Source organism: Labeo rohita, chromosome 6 (genome assembly GCF_022985175.1).
Source record: "Labeo rohita strain BAU-BD-2019 chromosome 6, IGBB_LRoh.1.0, whole genome shotgun sequence".
NCBI classification, from domain to species: domain Eukaryota; kingdom Metazoa; phylum Chordata; class Actinopteri; order Cypriniformes; family Cyprinidae; genus Labeo; species Labeo rohita.
The window spans coordinates 26,360,391-26,381,094 of record NC_066874.1 but is presented as its reverse complement, the minus strand read 5'-3'; the positions used below and the strand labels follow the sequence as shown (position 1 = coordinate 26,381,094).

Genomic DNA, 20,704 nt, shown 5'->3' with positions numbered 1-20,704 from the left:
ATTTTGGTTCTGGAAGTGAACTACTCCTTTAAGACTGTGTATTAAGAACTGGTTTGACCTTAACGAAGTAGCAATCAGTCTTATTGAATTCAGCTGACTTCAGAAAGTTATGACCAGTCTTGCAGAGGAAAAAAGATGACTAAATGTTAAGACTAATCTAAGCAGTTTTTGCAGCCAGCCACATGTGTTTTGCGAACCGGTTCAATTGATTCATTGAAATTCGACTCAGATGAGGATTCGTTCATGGATCGGACATCGGTTTTCTTGTATGGGTTGCGCTTGAATTAAACCAAATACGCTATTTAAAGCGTAATGCAATAGAAAAACAATTTCAGGAACAATTTGGCAACAGGTCCTATCAGTCAAAATGACTGTAGCTGCTGTCAGCAATCTTCTCAGAGCCCTAATTACTCATGAAGAACACAAAAATTTATTTTCAATATCTGAGTATCATGTTGCCGAGTACCGTTATGCATGTAACTTCTAGTTAAATTAGGCAGCCAAGTATGCGCGCTCCCTCTAGCGCTGCGCGTCCCCAGTATACTTCAGCGCGCTCGCGGTCACTGCGGGTTCACTCGCTGCACGATGGCGGAGGGAGGCGGACCCGAGTCGGGTAACGCTTCGGACCCTGACGAGAAGCCGGTGATCACACAGACACCAGTACCGTCCACCGAAAGTCAAAAGCAGAGCATCGGCACACTGCTGAAAACGCCACTTCGAAAGGGAGACGAGTGGTAAGAGGTTTTTATGTGAAGCCGAAGTCAAGGCACGCTTGTCGGCATCAGCTCAGGCCTACTGACGGAGACACCGGCTGCCGGAAATCTCCTCACTAGCCGGGCTGTGGACAGCCACCTGCTCCGCTAACACCCATTAACTAGACGGCTGCTATTATTACCGAGGAGGTCTACAGGGAAAGCGAGCGGTTCACTGTAATAAGGATTTACCACTATTTATATCGGTTAGAAAACGAGGAAGCTGTCTTGTAGCTAGTTAGCACAGGTTACCCAGCCTTAGCTTCGCATTCCTCCTCGGTTCTTCTGCTTAAATGTCTCATTTATGAAAAAATAAGACGTATTCAGACACGTCAGTAGCTGAAGGGTTGGTAAATAAACTCAAATACCCCGTTGTCGGTTATCAGTTCTCTGATAAGCTACATGCCAAAGTAGCGTCAGGCATGTAAGGCACTTCATTAGCCGAGGCTAGTTAGCCAGGCTAGTTTGCGTTTCATTGACGGGTTAAGTGTTCATTTCTGTCAGACGTCATTCTTATTTTAGAGAAACTGTCAAACTAGATTAAAATAACGGACAAACTCCTCCCTGTGAAGTTGTGACGAGGACTAAGCTACCTAGACCAGTATTACAGTGAGGCATTGCTTTGTCATGGCTACTGGATAACACCCAGTCACTCACAATGTTGTTTGGCATTAGAAGAGTTTATGGGACAGATAATGCACAATAAATACACAACATGTACATTTGACTTTAGTAAAGGTTAAACGCCCAAAATATATACACAATATTTAGACTTCAAACTCGTTATTATATGTAAGTTTTTGCATGACCAGTCCACTTTTATTTTGAAAGCAGACTGACGAGTTTTAACAAGTGAAGAGACTAGTGACTCAATCGAAAGGACGATATTTATGTTTCAGTAGGATTAATAGTGCCTTGAGTGTATGGACTTGTACTATAACTATTTAATTTACTCAAACATGTAACTTGTGTTGTTAATTTGGCCAGTGTTCTCTTAATTTGGCTGCATATTTTAATTACAATTTAACATTTTAAATAAACCGATAGTTCAGTTTTTGTTATAACGCTTTGCCTTTTTGTTGAATTTAAAATGACATGTTAAGCATAAAATTAATGACAGCTTCTGTTAACTTTCACTTTCATTTTTTCCCTACAATGAAAGTGGACAGTAATGTCTGTCCCTTGGCAGAGTGGAATCAAGTGCTAACAAGCTTATGTAGTGGAACAAGTTCCTACTTTAGATGAGCTTAAGAAAGACCTCCTTATTGACTGTTCTATATTTGTAAATGTGGAACAGCAATTGCTTTGCCGTTAGTTTAGCCCAAATATTTTAGGAGGGAAATCATTAATTGTCCTTTTCTCCTGACTTTTCACTGATCTCCAGTTATTGTTCCACTTGTTTAGGTATTTGATTGACAGCCGGTGGTTCAAACAGTGGAAGAAATATGTGGGCTTTGACAGCTGGGATTTGTACAATGTTGGAGAGCACAATCTATACCCGGGACCCATTGATAACTCTGGGCTCTTTTCAGGTAATGAATGTTGATTGTTTTGCCTATCTTTGTTCACATTCTCTTATTCATTTTTTCCCCACCAGTAAAATGATTTTTTTTTTTTTTTTTTTTTTTTTTTTTTTTAATAATAATACTGGAGACTTATTTTTTATCAGAGCTTTTTCAGAGAATTCTTATTCAGTTATGTATGTTAATATTCAATTCAGAGGCTAAATTGATTTTTTTAGGAGCCTACAATGTACTTTATTTCGCAACTTTATTTCTTCAGTGCAGCACAAAAGGAGATTTTAAAGGAGAAGTCCACTTCCAGAACAACAATTTAGCGATAATGTACTCCCCCCTTGTCATCCAAGATGTTCATGTCTTTCCTTCTTCAGTCGTAAAGAAATTGTGTTTTTTGAGGAAAACATTTCAGGATTTTTCTCCACATATTGGACTGATATGGTGCCCTGAGTTTGAACTTCCAAAATGCAGTTTAAATGCTTCAAACGATCCCAAATGTAATTGTAAATGATCCCAGCCAAGGAAGAAGGGTCTTATCTAGCAAAGCGCTTGTTATTTTCATTAAAAAAAAATACAATTTCATTGCATTTTAATCTCAAATGCTTAAATGAAGCTGCATTTAAACTGCATTTTGGAAGTTCAAACTCGGAGCACCATAGCAGTCCATTATATGGAGAAAAATCCTGAAATTTTTAGCAAAAAACACCATTTCTTTACGACTGAGGAAAGACCGACATGAACATCTTGGATGACAAGGGGGTGAGTACATTTTGTAAATTGTTGCTCTAGAAGTGGACTTCTCCTTTAAACCATATACAGTAAATCATATGAATCAGGTGTTTTCACTGATCACTGATTTGTTCAAGTTAAGTAATAATGAAATAATTTGAATTAACACTGGGTAAGATTTTCATTGTGTAGCTAATAAAATGATTTTTTTATTTTTTTATTTTTTTATTTCCACCCAAAGCATGATTTCAGAAGAAAAGGGTGCAATGTTTTGACAAACTGAAGTTAATAGGTGGTAAAGGATGCACACAAGCAGTATTAAGATATTAGCCTAATATTTTACCTACCTGACCAGAAATAAGAACAAACACGAATGTTGTCAAGATTCTTTCCCTGGAAATCCTGGTTTGGTTTGGCTAGGCTAACCACAAATGCATTTTGTTCCTCAGACAGTTTTTGCACCCTTCAAAAAGAAAGTCAAAAAACTTGAAACAACTTGAAGGTGAATAAATAATGACAGAATTTTTGATTTTTAAGGTAACTCTTTTCAGATTAACCTGCATTTGAAAGCCATCAAAACTATTTTAAGTTGTGTTGCACCACGCAAAATCTGAGTCTAGCATGGATCATTCTTTTGGATTATACAGTATAGTGTTTAATAACGTGTAATGTGTTTTCTAATGATTTTTCCCTTTTCTTTCTGTATCGTAGATCATGAGGCCCAGACGTTGAAAGAGCATCTCATAGATGAGTTAGACTATGTTTTAGTGCCTACAGAGGCCTGGAATAAACTGGTCAGCTGGTATGGCTGTTTGGAGGGTCAGAAACCCATCATCAGAAAGGTTGCACATCTTTCTTTGCATATTGTATTTTTCTTTGTAGTTTTTCATATAGTGGTAACGTCTTGGTTTTCTGTTTTTTTTTTTTTTTTTTTTTAATTCCTGTATTTACCCATGTCTGATATACTCAAGTGATTACAGGCAGGGTTTAATTAGGTTTAAACACAGTTAAATGGTTAATTAAAGTGTAATTAACTGAGTTGAGGTGCAGACTGAATTGCTTTGAAAGCTTGTAGTTTTGTTTTTCTATGTGTTTATGATTTTTTTTTTTTTTTTTTTTTTTTTTTTACTTGTTTTACAGGTTGTTGAACATGGAATGTTTGTGAAGCACTGTAAAGTGGAAGTGTATTTGCTTGAGTTGAACCTGTGTGAAAACGACAACATGGACAAAGTTGTCACCCGCCATTTCAGCAAAGCAGACACTATAGGTATGAGACTTACAAGCCTTCCAGAAAATATCAGTTTTTCTCATCAATAGTATTTGCATCACTGATCATATCCATTACCACGACTAAAAGCTGCTGGTACTAGGTACTGAAAACTGTTCATTCGTTTTATGTTTTTGAACTCAAAATTGATCTAATAAAAATTATGCAGACCTTGTGAACAATCTTTGTTTTAACTGATCAATTTTTGCCCCCTCTAGATACTATTGAAAAGGAGATGAGGTCTTTATTTGATATCCCATCTGAAAAGGAAACCCGACTCTGGAATAAATATATGAGTAACACTTATGAACAACTTAACAAGCTTGACAGCACTGTACAGGACGCAGGGCTTTTTCAGGGCCAGGTAAATAATTGTGCTGCATTCCATTCCAGTTGTGGTTGGTTTGAGACTGACAATTTATGAGTTCACATTCAATCTCATCTCACTCCTCAGGTTCTTGTTATAGAGAAGAAGAATGAGGATGGCACATGGCCCAGACAGACCTGCCATTCCAAGTATGTACATGTAGTTTAGATAATTTTCACACTTAATAGGCCTCATTTATGAAACGAATGTACAACAGAAAATTGGGCATATGGTCATTTCTACGCAAAGCTTTTTTTATTTTAGCAATATGGGTGTGAGCGGTGGCTACGATCAAATCTCATGTCAGGTCTGGGCTTGTGTACGCAAGTTTTTTTTTTTTTTTTTTTTTTTTTTTTTTTTTTTTTTTTAGGTAGCCTGAATTTGCGTGCAGTATAGAGAATTTCGGAGAATTGTATAATGACTGCGTTTTGTTATTTTCCTAACCCTAACCAAATTCTTTGATTTTTATCCTTAGGTCCAGTACTTCCACCTCTCGGAATTATACAACCTCCCCAAAACTCTCTTCAAACTCATCTGCCACCATATCCTCCACTATAACAAATGGGGATAGCAATAGCAACTCTAGCTACATGCTGAACAACAGTACTTCTGGCAACAGGTTAGCTGGAAGATTACTGACATTAAACAGTCCTAAATTACTCCGGTTAAACTAGTTATTTACTGGGAGAGTTTAAATAGGGTCAGGTTTTCTTGCATTCAGTATTTGGTTGACCTGATTGTAATGGTGTAAACTGGTGAATGTCCATCATACATTTTGCAGATTGGGAAGTTACAACTCCTACAGCTCCTCTTACAGTTACAGAGAATCTGCCGCTCAACCAGGCCTCTGTGGTCTGAGCAACCTGGGCAACACCTGCTTCATGAACTCTGCCCTTCAGGTACACAAACATGAACATTCACTAAAACGGTATGTTTTGAAATATGCCACATGGGCACTGCTGAATAAAAGAACAATGCTTTTTGGGCCCAGTTACAACATCTAGCAGCCAAACCCTGGTTTCTTGATTTTTAGACATCTCCTCCTAATTCTAAGTGACTTTTTTATTTCAGTGCCTGAGCAACACTCCCCCTCTAACGGAATATTTCCTGGAGGACCGGTACGAAGCGGAGATCAACCGGGAAAATCCATTAGGGATGCGAGGGGAGATTGCAGAGGCCTACGCAGATCTGGTCAAACAGATGTGGCTTAGTCGGAGCAGCTATGTGGCTCCACGCACTTTTAAAGTGAGTGAATCTTTAGACTACAGAGGCTAAAGCTACTATGGAACTCACTGGCCGTTTTGACATAGACCGTTATAATTCATTCTGAATTTTAAAACTTATCTTCTTTCTCTGGTCAGACCCAGGTGGGTCGTTTTGCCCCGCAGTTCTCAGGATACCAGCAACAAGACTCTCAGGAGCTGCTGGCCTTTCTGCTGGACGGCCTACATGAGGACCTTAACCGTGTTAAGAAAAAGCCTTATCTGGCCCTGAGAGATGCTGAGGGACGGCCTGATGAGGTAAACATCACATCATTACGTGTAAACCACAGCATGCTGTTTTAGTTGGAAACAAAATACAGAAGTAGGCTGACTAGGAAAAAGCTATTGTTTCAGTTGTACTAGGGAATAAGCACTATAATATTTAAGGCATTTGGCCCTTAAGTTTTAAATTGAATTGTGGGTATCTCATTTGACTGTAGATTGTAGCCAAGGAAGCCTGGGCGAATCACCGGTTGCGGAACGATTCCATAATCGTGGACATCTTCCATGGCTTGTTCAAATCTACGCTGGTTTGCCCAGAGTGCTCCAAAGTTTCAGTTACCTTTGACCCCTTCTGCTACCTCACGCTGCCCCTGCCCATGAAAAAGGATCGCACTATGGAGGTGTTCCTGGTCCGCACTGACCCACAGTTTAGACCCATGCAAGTAAGAACTGTTTTCCTGAAAACATTGGTCTGAGTGTTTTTGGTTCAGAAAGTGGGCTAAAATATCCATGTGTTGTCTTTCAGTATCGTGTAGTTGTTCCCAAAATGGGTGTAGTGGCAGACCTGTGCAGCGCTTTGGCCAAGCTGTCTGGAGTTCCTTCAGAAAATGTAAGACTTCTGTGGTTCCCTTCTAAGTGCAACCTAACAACTGTTCTGTCAAAAATTAAAAATCGCCATCATTTACCAACCTCCCATGCTGTTATAAACCCATATGGCTATCTTAGAAAAGAGCATGTGATTTTTGACAGCCCCAAGTTACTGGATTCTTCTGATAAATAGAGAAAATATTTATTTTTGTGTTTCATTACATAATGAAAGTCATATTAGAACAAAATGAGTTCGAGTAAATGATGGCTGTTTTCTCATTTGGATGAACTGTTTAATTTCCTGCTTGCTTTTATATAACATTGGTTTATATTTCTAGCAGAGCCTGAGATTGTTTTTCCTGTTTTCTAGATGATTGTGGCAGATGTTTACAATCACAGATTCCACAAAATCTACAAACGGGATGACGGTCTCAATCACATCATGGAAAAGGATGACATTTTTATGTAGGTCATTTCTTAAATTTACAGGTCAAAAGTTTTTTATTTTTTGTTGAAATAATACAATTTCACATAACTGTTTTCTGTTTTAGTACATTTTAAATGCAATTTATTCTTTTGTCAAATCTGAATTTTTGCTGCTATAAACTCCAGTCTTTGGTGTCACATGATCTTTCACAAATCATTCTAATATGCTGATTTGGTGCTTATATGAGTGCCGTTGCACTTTTGTTTTGAATTCTGCACGAGTCTCTGTCACATACTCACTCAGGCTGCACAGGAAGTGTTTTGTGATATTGTAAATGTCTTTTGTTCTATTTAATGCCTCTTTGCTAAGTAAAAATATTAATTTCTTAAAACAAACAAACAAACTTTTACTGACCCTAAACTTCTGAACTGTAGCATATGTTTATTAATGTTTTGCATACTGTAAGTTTTGCCATTCAGCTAAGTTAGTGGGCCTCTTACTGATTGTGTCTGTTGTGGTTCAGTTATGAGGTGTTAGAGGAAGATAGTGAGAAGATGAACCTGCCAGTGTACTTTAGAGAGAGGCATGCCAAGCACAGTGGAGGCTCTTCGAGCACAATGCTTTTCGGCCAGCCTCTTCTCATCACAGTCCCGCGCCACAACCTCACCGTGGATACCCTCTATGAGCGCGTGCTTGAGAGGATCGGGTTCGTGTTGTGCTTTGGTGGTCGATTTAAATTTTACACCAGTTCTGTCACTGCAAACTTGGTTGACCTTTTATATCTATCTTTTGTTTTAGGCGTTACGTTAAACGTTCACAGGGTACCATTACTGACAGTAGAGCATCTGCTTCGGCCACATCCTCTAGCAGCAGCCAATCACCAGAATGCCTCGCTTCAGTGTCAAGTCACAGCACAGGGCTGAGTGGCTGCAGCAGCCCAGTTTCAGATGGAGCTTCCTGCAGCGCTGGATCCAACAGCAGCAACCACTCTGGAACCTGCAACGGCCCCAATGGAGTTTGCGATGGTAGGGCACTTAAACTATTCACAAGTGTGTGTCCATTTCAAAATTTCTTTTCCCACAGACATTAGATGCAGATCTGACTGTGTTGTATTCATTTGTTTCAGGTGATGAGGAAGCCATGGATCACCAGGAGAGTCCAGAACCAGAGAACAGCCACTCAGACACTGTGGATGGAGAGGAGGATTCAGAACCAGAGAATGGGCCCAATAGCAGCAGTGGAAAATCTTTTACTTCTCGGCCAAAACTCTTTTCTTTCAGCATGGTCAACTCCTATGGCACAGCAAACATCAGTTCTCTCCCATTTGATGGCAATCTCTTAAAGCTCACAAGTAACTATTAGCTTTTTACATTCGATACTGTAAATTAATCAGATGAATCGGGTGGATTCTGATGTGACTGACTCTTTAGGATCACTTGCTCCTGTCCTTAAAGTAAAACTAATATATATTCCTTTCTACAGCTCACTCTACAGTAGCCATTGATTGGGACTCGGACACAAAGAAATTGTGCTACGATGACCAGGAGGCTGAGGTAATGCTCTGTTTCATAAACTGTGCAAAATTACACTACTGTTCAAAAGTTTTAATAATTTAAAAATGTTTTTGAAAAAAGTCTATTATACTTAAGTTGCATTAATTTGATTTAAAAATACAGTAATAATGGTAATATTATGCGGTATTGTTAAATAACTTATTTCTATTTGTGTATTTTAAAATATAATTTATTCCTGTGATGCAAAACTGAATTTTCAGCAGCTATTACTTCAGTCTGCAGTGTAATGATCCTTCAGAAATGTTTCTAATTAGCAGATTCAATTTTTTTTTTTTTTTAATTATTATTGATGTTGTAAACAGTTGTTTAATATTTTTTTGTGGAAATGGTGATACTTATTTTTCACGATTCTCTTAATAGAAATAAAAAAACAGCATTTATTTACTGTCACTTACATTTTTACCATTTACTTAAATTTTTTTTTTTTTTTTTTTTTTTAAATCTTACTTCAAACTTATAAATTATCTAGTTGATGCGCTTAATTTGTTGTTGTCAAAGTGTCTAATTCTAACGTTTGGTAATATTTCTATTAAAATTGATTCCTCAATTTCTAAAAATTAAAATAGTAGCAAAACATTAAATTCAATTTAATTAATAAAATTGGAAAAATCTTCCAGCCCTATACAATGGTCAAGAAAGGTGTCTATTAGGTACACAAAAATGATGATTTGTAATGCACCTTGGTTTTGAAGTCATGATGCGGCATATTTTTGGTACAGCAGGGGAATTTATTTTTTTAAATATATGTATTAAAGAATGGTTTGCTGAAAACTGTATCTTTACATTTAGAAAATATGTCTTTCAAAATACATTGTAGTTTATGGTGCTCTTGCAAGTGGGGGAATAGATTTGCAGTGCTTACACTTCTGGATGCAGAATATGTTAATTTTCTGTTCTAATTCTAATCCACTCTATTTGACGCATATGTGCACTCATTCATTGAAGTTTGAAGTTAAACATAGACTTGCTTGCTGTCAGGTTAATACTTGTGTACTTATCTGTACATGTTACAAATTTGCAACCATAAGATGTCAGTTGTGCTCTGAGGAAAATGTCTTTAATTCATCAAACACATTTGACAGTAAAGCAAGCCACTTAGGTTTATGATTCAGTTTCAAGCATGTCTCATTTTTCATGATCTTGAATTGTGTACTTATCTGGCAGCAGCTCACACTATTTGTCAGATGTGTTTGCTGCAGCACAGTACGTCTATATAAACAATGTTGTCCCCTCCCAAGTGTTTAATATTGCATTCTGCACACACTGACGATGAGCACATGCAGTGCTGAAATTTTTGGTACAAATACGTGTATTTGTATATACCATTACACCCCTAAAGTCTACAATTATCCTCACAAAAACTGACTAATCAGCCTTTTCTTTTAGCTACCTCTTAAGTCTCTTCAGACATTAATGTCAAGTCTCGTTCCAGGCCTATGACAAACATGAGAGCATGCTACATGCTCAGAAGAAGAAGACCACAGTAGCTTTACGAGAATGCATCGAGCTCTTTACTACAATGGAGACCCTAGGAGAACACGACCCCTGGTGAGGAGGAACCTCAAATTATTACACATCATGAAGCACTCTTACTTTCAAGGTCAAATGTTTGACCAAAGTATAACCACATTTAGTACTGTTTTAATGATTGCTGTGCTCCTTTGCAGGTACTGCCCCACGTGTAAGAAACACCAGCAGGCCACGAAGAAGTTTGACCTGTGGTCTCTCCCGCGCATTCTGGTTGTACATCTGAAGCGCTTCTCTTACAACCGCTGCTGGAGAGACAAGCTCGATACTGTTGTAGACTTTCCAATTAGGTAAGCCTGTTGCAGATGTGTCTGAACTGTTGCAGACAAAATTGAAGGATATATAATTTTTTTTTTTTCTTTACGTTTAAAATTATAATTTACGATACACTAGCAGTCAAAAGTTTTTGAACAGTAAGATTTTTATTTTTATTTATTTATTTATTTTTTTTAAAGAAGTCTCTTCTGATCAACAAGTCTTGCATTTATTTGATCTGAAGTACAGCAAAAACTGTACAATTTTGAAATATGTTTACTATTGTAAAATGTAATTTATTCCTGTGATCAAAGATACATTTTCAGCTCCATTACTTCAGTCTTCAGTGTCACATGATCCTTCAGAAATCATTCTAATATGCTGATTTGCTGTTCAACAAATATTTTTTTCATTTTATTTTTATTTTTTTCAGGATTCTTTAATGAATAGAAAGATCCAAAGATCAGCATTTATCTGAAGTAAAGAGCTTTTGTAACATTATACACTATACCATTCACAAGTTTATACCATTCAAAAGTTTAGTCAGTTGTTGTTGGTTTTTTTTTTTTTGTTTTTTTTTTTGGTTTTTTAAATTATGGAAATTTTATTTAGCAAGGATGCTTTAAATTGATCAGAAGTAATTATAATAACATTTATAATGTTGCAAAAGATTTCTATTTCAGATAAGTGTTCTTCTGAATTTCTGTTCATCAAAGAAACTTGGAAAAAAAATGTACTCAGCTGTTTTTTTTTATTTTTTATTTTATTTTATTTTTTGAGCAGCAAATCGGCATATGAAAATGATTTCTGAAGGATCATGTGACACTGAAGACTGGAGTAATGAATCTAAAAATTCAGCTTTAAAATCACAGGAAAAAATTACATTTTAAAATACATTTAAATAGAAAGCAGTTGCTTTAAATGGTAAAATATTTTAAAATTGTACAGTTGTTTATTTATTTATTTATTTTTTAATTACTGTATTTTGGATCAAATAAATGCAGGCTTGGTAAGCCAAAGAGACTTCTTAAAAAAACAAAAATTTTAATGTCCAAAAACTTTTGATTGGTCTTAATAGTTACATTTATAGTTTTATATATATATATATATATATATATATATATATATATATATATATATATATATATATATATATATATATATATATATATATATATATATATATATATATATATATATATATATATATATATATATATTATATTTTTTTTTTTTTTTTTTTTTTTCCCCCCCTTGAAATAAGACACCAGTCAATGTTCTCTTGATGTAAATTGCTTCCGTAACCTTCCCACCAGATGGCGCAAAATAAGTGTACTGTGTATACCAGGGGTGGCGAACTCCGGTCCTGGAGAGCCGCAGCCCTGCAGAGTTCCGCTCCAACCCTAATTAAAACTTACCTGGCTGTAGCTTTCTAGTAACCCTTCAGACCTTGATTAGCTTGTTCAGGTGCGTTTGATTAGGGTTGAAGCAAAACTCTGCAGGGCTGCGGCTCTCCAGGACCGATGATAGTTTGTCATTGTCTTAGGCCTATTTGGGGATGGTACATAATCTGACCTGTGCTGTAAATTTGTATTAATACATCTGATTTTTATTTTCATCAAGTTAATTTTAGTTGTAGGCAACTTTTTTTCCTCAATGTCTTATTTACCATGTGCATTAGGCCTTGATCCTATTTAAATTTGGTTAGGGTTACCTTACTGAACAGGAAGCAGGAAAGAGTGCACAAAAGTCAGGTGGATTGCACCTGGTGTCAATTTCTAGGAAGCTGAGTCATGCTTGTCTGGACAGACAAATCCATCCATTGTTCATAACTGTAAAAGGAGTAGACTAACCCAGAACTGCAGTCTAGTACTGATGTCTAGATTAATAAAATAAAGTAAACTATTTGATCAGCCACACCTGCTGTTGGTGATTCATCCAACAGTATAACTTAACAAATGAAAGCTTACAAATGATCTGTCAGAAAACTGCTGCCATTCTGGTGAGTTCATGTTTGGAAATGAATGTAAACTTTCTCACACAGGGACTTGAACATGTCAGAGTTTGTTTGTGACCCCAAAGCTGACCCATACGTCTATGACCTCATTGCTGTTTCCAACCATTATGGAGGAATGGGTGGAGGCCACTGTAAGTCAGTCTATTTGCACAACATTCCCATTATTTAAAGGTACAGGTCAACCAAAAACGAAAATTCTGTCATTAATTACTCACCCTCATGTTTTTCCAAACTTGTAAGACCTTCGTTCAACTTAGGACCACAAATTCAGATATTTTTGATGAAATCCAAGCTTTCTGACCCTGCATAGACAGCAACAAACTACTAAATTCAAGGCCCAGAAAGGTAGTTAAGACATTATAAAGTCTATGTGATATCAGTGGTTCAACCTTAATTTTATGAAACTATGAGAATATTTTGTACACAAAGAAGACAAAAATGATGACTTTATTATTATAACGACTGTCACTGGGCGATAAATTGATAATGATAATTATCGTGCAATATAAATTTCCATGATAACAAGAGTTGGATAAATGTTCGATATGTTTATGCGCCAAAGGCAAAGCAGAAAAACGCTAGTCATTTAAAGAACGCCACTCGGCCCGTTTATCGGCTCAGATCAAAGTTCAAATGCCGGCGTAGCGCGAACTTACTAGAGCAGATGCGTTCGCCAACATTTACCAGATTTACTGTAGTAGCACTAACTGCACCATGGTATTGTTAAAAATGTGGGTATTCGTGTCGAATTTTATTATATTATTAATGTAGACATGCATTAAATGTATTGAAGGAGTAGTAATGAAATAAAATTACAGTATATAAGCTATAGATATAGCTAGTTAGACTACTGTTTTTCATACAGATACCTAGAAACCATATTACATTTTTACCATGGTATTAAGGCGCTGTATTTGTGGTTTTAACTGTTATGGTCATGATCTAATTGTATGCTACTATCAAAATGTTTTTTTGTTTTTTTTTACAGATATTACTGATTTTGATAATGAACATAAACCTACATCTGCATCCTAACTCAAGCTACTATCAAATGTGCATTGTATTTTTGGGCATTTTCATGCCTTTATTTAGATAGGAAAGTGTAGTCGGACAGGAAGCGAAGTGAGAGAGAGAGAAGGGGGTGGGATTGGGAAAGGTCCACGAGCTGGGATTCGAATTTGGGATGCCCGCCGCGGAACGGCATCATATATCGGCGCACTAACCACGAAGCTATTGGTGCCAACCAAATGTGTATTTTAAAGAGACACGAACCTGTTTCTTGATATGAAACAATATTACTCATTTAAAAAAAAAAGAACTACGGAATTCTTTTTTTTTTTTTTCTATTAAAATACTTACTTTAAGGAAAAATTGCTGGTGTAAAGAATAATAAAAAAAAAAAAACGGTGTTTGTCATGTTCTGACCATAAAGAATGGTTTAAAGCAGAGTCAGCCATCTGCTTTGTACAACTTTCACATTGTAGCAAAAATCTGCCTTTAAACTTGAAAGAAATAAAAATGTGACATTTATTGTGATAATTATCGATATGAAAAATTTTGATATTTTTTTTGGCCATGTCGTCCAGTCCTATGTCGTGGTTTTTTTTTTTTTTTTTTTTTTTTTTTTTTTTTTTTAAATCAATTTCCATGCTACCTTTCTGGGCCTTAACCATGGTAGTGGCAAAAAAAAAAATCAAAATCAAAAATATCTTAATTTGTGTTCAAAGATGAACGAAGGTCTTCCAGGTTTGGAACGACAGAAGGGTGAGTAATAAATGAATTTTCATTTTTGTGTGAACTATTCCTTTAATAATAATGAATTCACGTCCTTACTATGTCATTTTACAACATATGAGTACATAACGGGGTCAACTCGCAGGTTGTGTAATCAGCCTTCTCTCCTTTCTTTTATCACTTTGGTCACCTTTGCAACCTAGTTGGATATCTCGAGTTTAATGGATTTCTACAGAAACTATAATACAGAGTTGATCATTTACGTTTCAGTCATTGTATTGCTGCCTGAAAATGATAACTTGGTTTGCTTTTGATTTGCCAAAGTTCAACGTAAGCATGATGTTTCATTTCCTCTTGCAGACACGGCGTACGGCAAGAACAAGATGGATGGAAAATGGTATTACTTTGACGACAGCAGCGTGTCGTCTGCAACCGAGGATCAGATTGTGGTGAGACTACTACGCTTTCCACAGTGGTTAACGAGCAATTGTTGTGAACTGGCAATTGACTCTTAAGAATGGTCTTTTTTTTGTTCTCCACAGACTAAAGCAGCCTACGTGCTCTTTTACCAACGCAGAGATGCGGACACGCCGTCCAAATCTACCCCCTCCGCATCACTAGGAGGAGCTCCAGAGACCCTGGACGACCACATGGACACCAACTGAGTTTCTTTTAGTCTTTCACGGACTGGCACTGAAACAAAAACTACATAAAGATGAAATCATCAATGCATCGACGCACATCCCTGGCTACTTCAGTGACTATTAAAGGCTCACAAACAGGCCCTTTGTTTTTAGCTTTATTTTAATTTTTTTCTTTCACACATGCGTCTTTATCAAGAGCCAAAAAAGAATATTAATAATAAATAAAGAGAATTTTAGTTTGAAGCGTGACATGAAAGACTTTATTCTTGGACCTCGATGCCTGCTGATCATAGAAGCTCATTTCTTTTAGTCAGAAATGAGAATTGAGGGTGAAACGGCAATATAACCTCTCTTTGGACGACATGAATGTTAGATGAACTAGATCAGGAGAGGGGAAATGCCTAGACATAGACTATGTATGCAACATTTACGCTCATCTGAAATGTTTCGATTATGCCTCTGCCCACTTACGTTGGACTCTAGCTATCAGCATCTTGTAACATGTGCCTCCTGTGAAGAATAGACTCTCTGTGTTTAATAACTTAAGCGTGTGGTGAGAAGCACAGAGATTCTCTCGGAGAAGCTTGCGCTCTTATATTAAATATTGTCTCCATGTTTCATTTATCCTATCACAAGCCACGCTATTTGTTAAATATACCATGCCGGAGGGTGAAAGTCGCTCGGCACAAACTGTCAGGTTTATTATCATGTTGGTTTTTGGGGGGTGTTGCTTTCATACTAACAGCCTTTACGCCCCAAAAAATGTCAAAAGGGAAGCTTATGAAAATTACAAGCGGGACAGCGTAAGTCACGGTCGTGCCCGACATTTGCAAAGCGTTTTATATCTGATATGATGGTTGTGCTTTATAATAGTCCATTTGAATTGCTTTCCGGTGGATTTTTCTCCTTTCTAAATGACTTTGGCACAGCGGAATATCGAATGTGGTGCTAAATTTATGACACTTGAACAAAGACAAAGAGGAACAGAAAACGGACGTTGTTCTAATTAAGAACAACCCTATAGATAAAAAGCATAGCTTTTATCATTACCTGTAGATGTACATCAGAACATCTGCCATGTGATTAGTTGTGGCATTATGTGTGTCAGATGGCTTTAGCAACAACTCAAAGCTCAAAAGACAAGTGCTTCATACTGCTAAGGACGTAATACACAAAGCATATTCTTTTTTTGTGTGGCAAAACAGCATGCAATTTTTGAATCTGCAAAACTAGATGGTTGTTCCTGGTGTTTACCTCTCTATGGTATTAGCAGTCACCGAGTTGTTATTTATGGATCCAGCTATAAAATTTCAGACACAAACTGATTATTGACTCAAGCTGTTCCTCCTGCAGCTTCTTCATGAGTAAAACATCCATTTCAACATTTTTTGTTTTTGTAATTTCATAGACTTTTCTTGCATAGATGTACATAATCATAATCTGGGGCACAGTACATAGCTGCTTTGTGTTCTTCTATTTATCATGCCAACATGTGCGACACCAGATTTTGATTAAAGCCTATTTGAATTGAAAATATAATAAAACGTGGAAGCCTGATTATAGATAATGGCTGATTTTTTTTTTTTTTTTGCCTCTTATGTAACATTAACAAAATCAATTTGCATCATTTTTTAGGATTATTCAAATGATTCTACATACCTAGCCATTATTTGTGTTTGCTATTTATATTATTTAGAATGTTGCTCTTATAGTTCAAACAGTGGAATATTGCACTAGTGATACTAAGGTAATGTGTTTGATTCCAAAAGGATGCAGTGCAAGTTGCTTTGCATTAAAGCATCTGCCAAATACATAAATGTAGATACAAAATGTTAAATTATTGGAATGAAAGTTCAACTGTTGAATATATGTGGAGAATGTATGTTGAAAATAGCACTGGTTTTGGCTGTTGTAAATGGAAATTGATGAATGAATCTTTACAACATAATGTGTGTGCATTTAGATAATTTTGTTATGTGTATTTAATAATGTCTGGCAAATATAAAAACTACCAGTCAAATATTTGGAATAATTAAGATTTTTAAAATCCCAAATCTTATAATCATAATTTAAAAACTAACAGTTGATGTCAAAAGTTTACCTACACCTTGCGGAATCTGTAAGTGTAGTACTGACCTGAATAAGATATTTAACGTAAAAGACGTTTAAATATAGTCCACAAGAGAAATTAATAGTTGAATTTATAAAAATGAGCCTGTTCAAAAGTTCACATACACTTGATTCTTAATACTGTGTTGTTACCTGACTGTCTGCTGTTCTTCAGAAAAATCCTTCAGGTCCCAGGTTATTTGGTTTTTCAGCATTTTTGTGTATTTGAACCCTTTCCAACAATGACTGTATGATTTTGAGATCCATCTTTTTACACTGAGGACAACTGAGGGACTCATATGCAATTATTACAGAAGGTTCTAACACTCACTGGTGCTTCAGAAGGAAATGCAATGCATTAAGAGTTGGGGGGTGAAAACTTTTTGAATTTGAAGATCAGGGTAAATTTAAAACTTATTTTGTCTTCTGGGAAACATGTATCTTCTGTAGCTACTGAAGGGAAGTATTAAATGAAAGAAGAAATAAAAAGATATTTAGGCAAAGTAAGAAAACCGTACACATCCTCTTTCTGTTCAAAAGTTTTCACCCCCTGGCTCTTAATGCGTCGTTTTTCCTTCTGATGCATTTGAACCTTTTGTAATAGTTGCATGAGTCCTTCAAAATTTGTGGGACCTGAAGGATTTTCTGAAGAACAGCAGGCAGTTTAACTGTTTAGGGCAAACAAGGGACTCATGAACAACTGTCACTAAAAAAAAAATAAATAATAAAAAAACAGCTGTGGATTTTTCTAAATTCAACTTTTTTTCTCTTGTGGACTATATGTAAATATATTTTCTGTGAAATATCTTATTCAGGTCAGTACTAAATAAAAAAATAATATGCATTTTGTTCTATTATTATGTATTAGTTTTTCAAAATGAATTATTTTTTTTATTGGAATGGAAGTGCAACTGCATGTTAACATGTTTGGTTTAGTAACTGCAGTGTGAAATTCCACTCCCGCCTCACACACCCACACTAGAGATAAATTTCCACTGGAACTCATTAATAGAGAATGAATCTCTTCAAAGCACCTGACGATCAGTGCTGTATTACACAACAGACAAAACCCTAAAGCTTTGTCTTTCTGTCCTCCCACGCCAACTGAAGCCCAAATGAAAAAAAGCCAATCTTGAGTAGAAAACAAACATTTATTGATCCATATCGCATGTTGTGCCACACAAGAGCTAAATGCAACTGTTCAGTTAGGACTTTAGCACAGCATCAGCTGCTCCCCACAGACAAGCATGTTTACAGGAGCACCTTCATAAAGTAAAAGTCCAAACATAGCAACATCATGCTCATGAGAGCACAACCTGTCATGGAAACCCATATAGGTTAAGATATGCAATACAATATTGACACGCCTTTGACCGCCAAACCATTTTAGTTGGCTATGCTGAGAAGTTTCTTGATGTCTCCCTCGATGTTGCTGGTCAGGTATCTCCTGCTGTAGCGTTTGAATGGCACTCCATCAGAACCAATGAGAAACTTCTCGAAATTCCAAGCGATGTCGTTCCTGCACACAGGACTCCACACGATAAATTTGGGGTCGTTCATGAAGGGCATTGGCTCGTCGCTCGGGAATGGGAGTTTCTCCTTGAGAAAGACGAAGAGAGAGTGAGCGGCTTTCCCGTTCACGTCGACCTTCTCCAAAAGCTGGAATTTAGGTTCAAAGCCATTGCCAGGACGAACATACTTCAAGGATGAAAGAATCTCTTCATTTGTACAGTTTTCCTAATAAAGAAAAATAAATAAGCAACATAATCAAATCACATTTTAACAGGTATTTCAATAACAATTTGCAATAACACTTATGTCGTTACTGAACAATATATAATTTAGGCAGTGAAGTAAGAATGAGAATATAGTGAAGTAAAAATCATACAAAGAAACTCTTTAAAGTAAAAAGACTATTAAACCCAAGGAAAATATTTTAAAATTTAAATGTATTTTTTGGAACTTTATAATTTGATTTGGTAAATTTGATATAAAATCTGATATAACCAAGTTTTGCTTTGGTTATTTAGTCTTTTACATACAAAATAGCTTTTTTCATTTACTTAATTATATAAAAATAAAATTAAACTGTAACTGCATATTTATCTACGTACTATGGCTTTTTATGTGCTTATTGTTTTTTTAATTTAAAAAGATGTCTGTAGATTCAACATCCAAAACCACTACTCATTTGTTTTATTTTTAGTATAACAGTATCTCATATCCAAATAAAAATACACTACCAGTCAAAAGTTTTTGAACAGTAAGATTTGTAATGTTTTTTTAAAGAATTCTCTTCTGCTCACCAAGCCTGCATTTATTTGACCCAAAATACAGCAAAAGCAATAATATTGCAAAATATTTTTACTATTTAAAATAACTGCTTTCTATTTGAATATATTTTAAAATGTAATTTATTCCTGTGATCAAAGCTACATTTTCAGCTCATTACTCCAGTCTTCAGTGTCGCATGATCCTTCAGAAATCAGTCTAACATGCTAATTTGCTGTTCAAGAAACATTTTTATTATTATTATCAATATTTAAAACAGTAGTACATTTTTGGGGGGATTCTTTGATGAATGAAAAGTTCCAAAGATCAGCATTTATCTGAAATAAAAAGCTTTTGTAACACTATACACTATACCATTCAAAAGCCTGAAGTCAGTAGTTTATTTATTTATTTTTTTTTTTAAAGAAATTATAGAAATAAACACTTTTATTTAGCAAGGATGCTTTAAAAAAGACAATAAAGACATTTATAATGTTACAAAAGATTTCTATTTCAGATAAATGCTGTTCTTCTGAGCTTTCCATTCATCAAAAAAAAAATTACTCAGTTTTCAACAATTAAAATAATTATAAAGGTTTCTGAACAGCATATCAGAATATTAAATTCAGCTTTCAAAATCACAGAAATAAATGACAATTTAATATATATTTAAATAGAAAACAGTTATTTTAAATAGCAAAACTTTTTTTGTTGTACTTTGGATCAAATAAATGCAGGCTTGGTGAGCAGAAGAGACTTAAAAAAACATTAAAAATCTTACTGTTCAAAAACTTTTGACTGATAGTGTATATGTAAATATGTAAACCAAATTTTCAATGTAACATTTTTTAAGCATTATATATTATTTACAAATGTTGATTAATTACTTAAAAATGTTTCTGTCAAGACTTTTTTTTTTTTTTTTTTTTAATTTAGGCTGTATAATGGTTTATACAGATGAATCTTCATACATAAAAACAGGTGTAAGACAGCAGTGCATGACAGCACGAGTGCGCCACAGGCACCTGTTCAGCGGTGAAGGGCTATTGAATCAAACATGGAGTTGACTGTCATCTTACCTGATAGCCGAACTGATTGCAGGGAACTCCCAGAATCACAAGCCCTTTTTCTGCGAAGCGTTCGTGGAGCTCGTTCATCTGGGTGTAATCCCTGGTGGTCGTTCCTCAAAGAGAAGCGACATTCTCGATTAGGACCACTTTGCCCTGTAAAGAAGAAAACTTGAACTCCTCACCAGTAAGGGTTCTGGCTGTGATGTCGTAAAATGATTTTATTTCAGCCATGTTAATTCCCACACCGCTATCTCAGCAAGTAAAGAACAGTAACAGAATCTAAATGACACTTGTATAAAACTGATAAACGTGGGCGGTGTGCTAAGCAGCGACCAATCACGGCAAGACAATCCACGCCTACTTTTAATACAC

At 35.8% G+C, this 20,704-nt stretch overlaps 2 protein-coding genes across 2 annotated transcripts; one reads left to right on the top strand and one right to left on the bottom strand.

The window, feature by feature from the left end:
* The first annotated feature begins 530 nt into the window (after positions 1-530).
* On the top strand, positions 531-16,439 carry usp4 (ubiquitin specific peptidase 4 (proto-oncogene)). The gene is made up of 22 exons (XM_051112502.1): positions 531-734; positions 2,157-2,284; positions 3,710-3,840; positions 4,139-4,265; positions 4,484-4,629; positions 4,720-4,781; positions 5,108-5,251; positions 5,414-5,531; positions 5,704-5,877; positions 5,994-6,152; positions 6,335-6,559; positions 6,643-6,726; positions 7,075-7,169; positions 7,655-7,837; positions 7,930-8,156; positions 8,258-8,482; positions 8,614-8,684; positions 10,138-10,253; positions 10,373-10,522; positions 12,532-12,635; positions 14,599-14,687; positions 14,781-16,439. The coding sequence occupies exons 1-22, from the start codon at positions 586-588 to the stop codon at positions 14,901-14,903; spliced, it is 3,030 nt and encodes a 1,009-aa protein (XP_050968459.1). The 5' UTR covers positions 531-585; the 3' UTR covers positions 14,904-16,439.
* Positions 16,440-18,123: 1,684 nt separating this feature from the next.
* On the bottom strand, positions 18,124-20,638 carry gpx1b (glutathione peroxidase 1b). Its single transcript, XM_051113179.1, has 2 exons — positions 20,342-20,638; positions 18,124-18,728 (listed from the first exon to the last, which is right to left on the bottom strand). The coding sequence occupies exons 1-2, from the start codon at positions 20,561-20,563 to the stop codon at positions 18,378-18,380; spliced, it is 573 nt and encodes a 190-aa protein (XP_050969136.1). The 5' UTR covers positions 20,564-20,638; the 3' UTR covers positions 18,124-18,377.
* Positions 20,639-20,704: the final 66 nt, after the last annotated feature.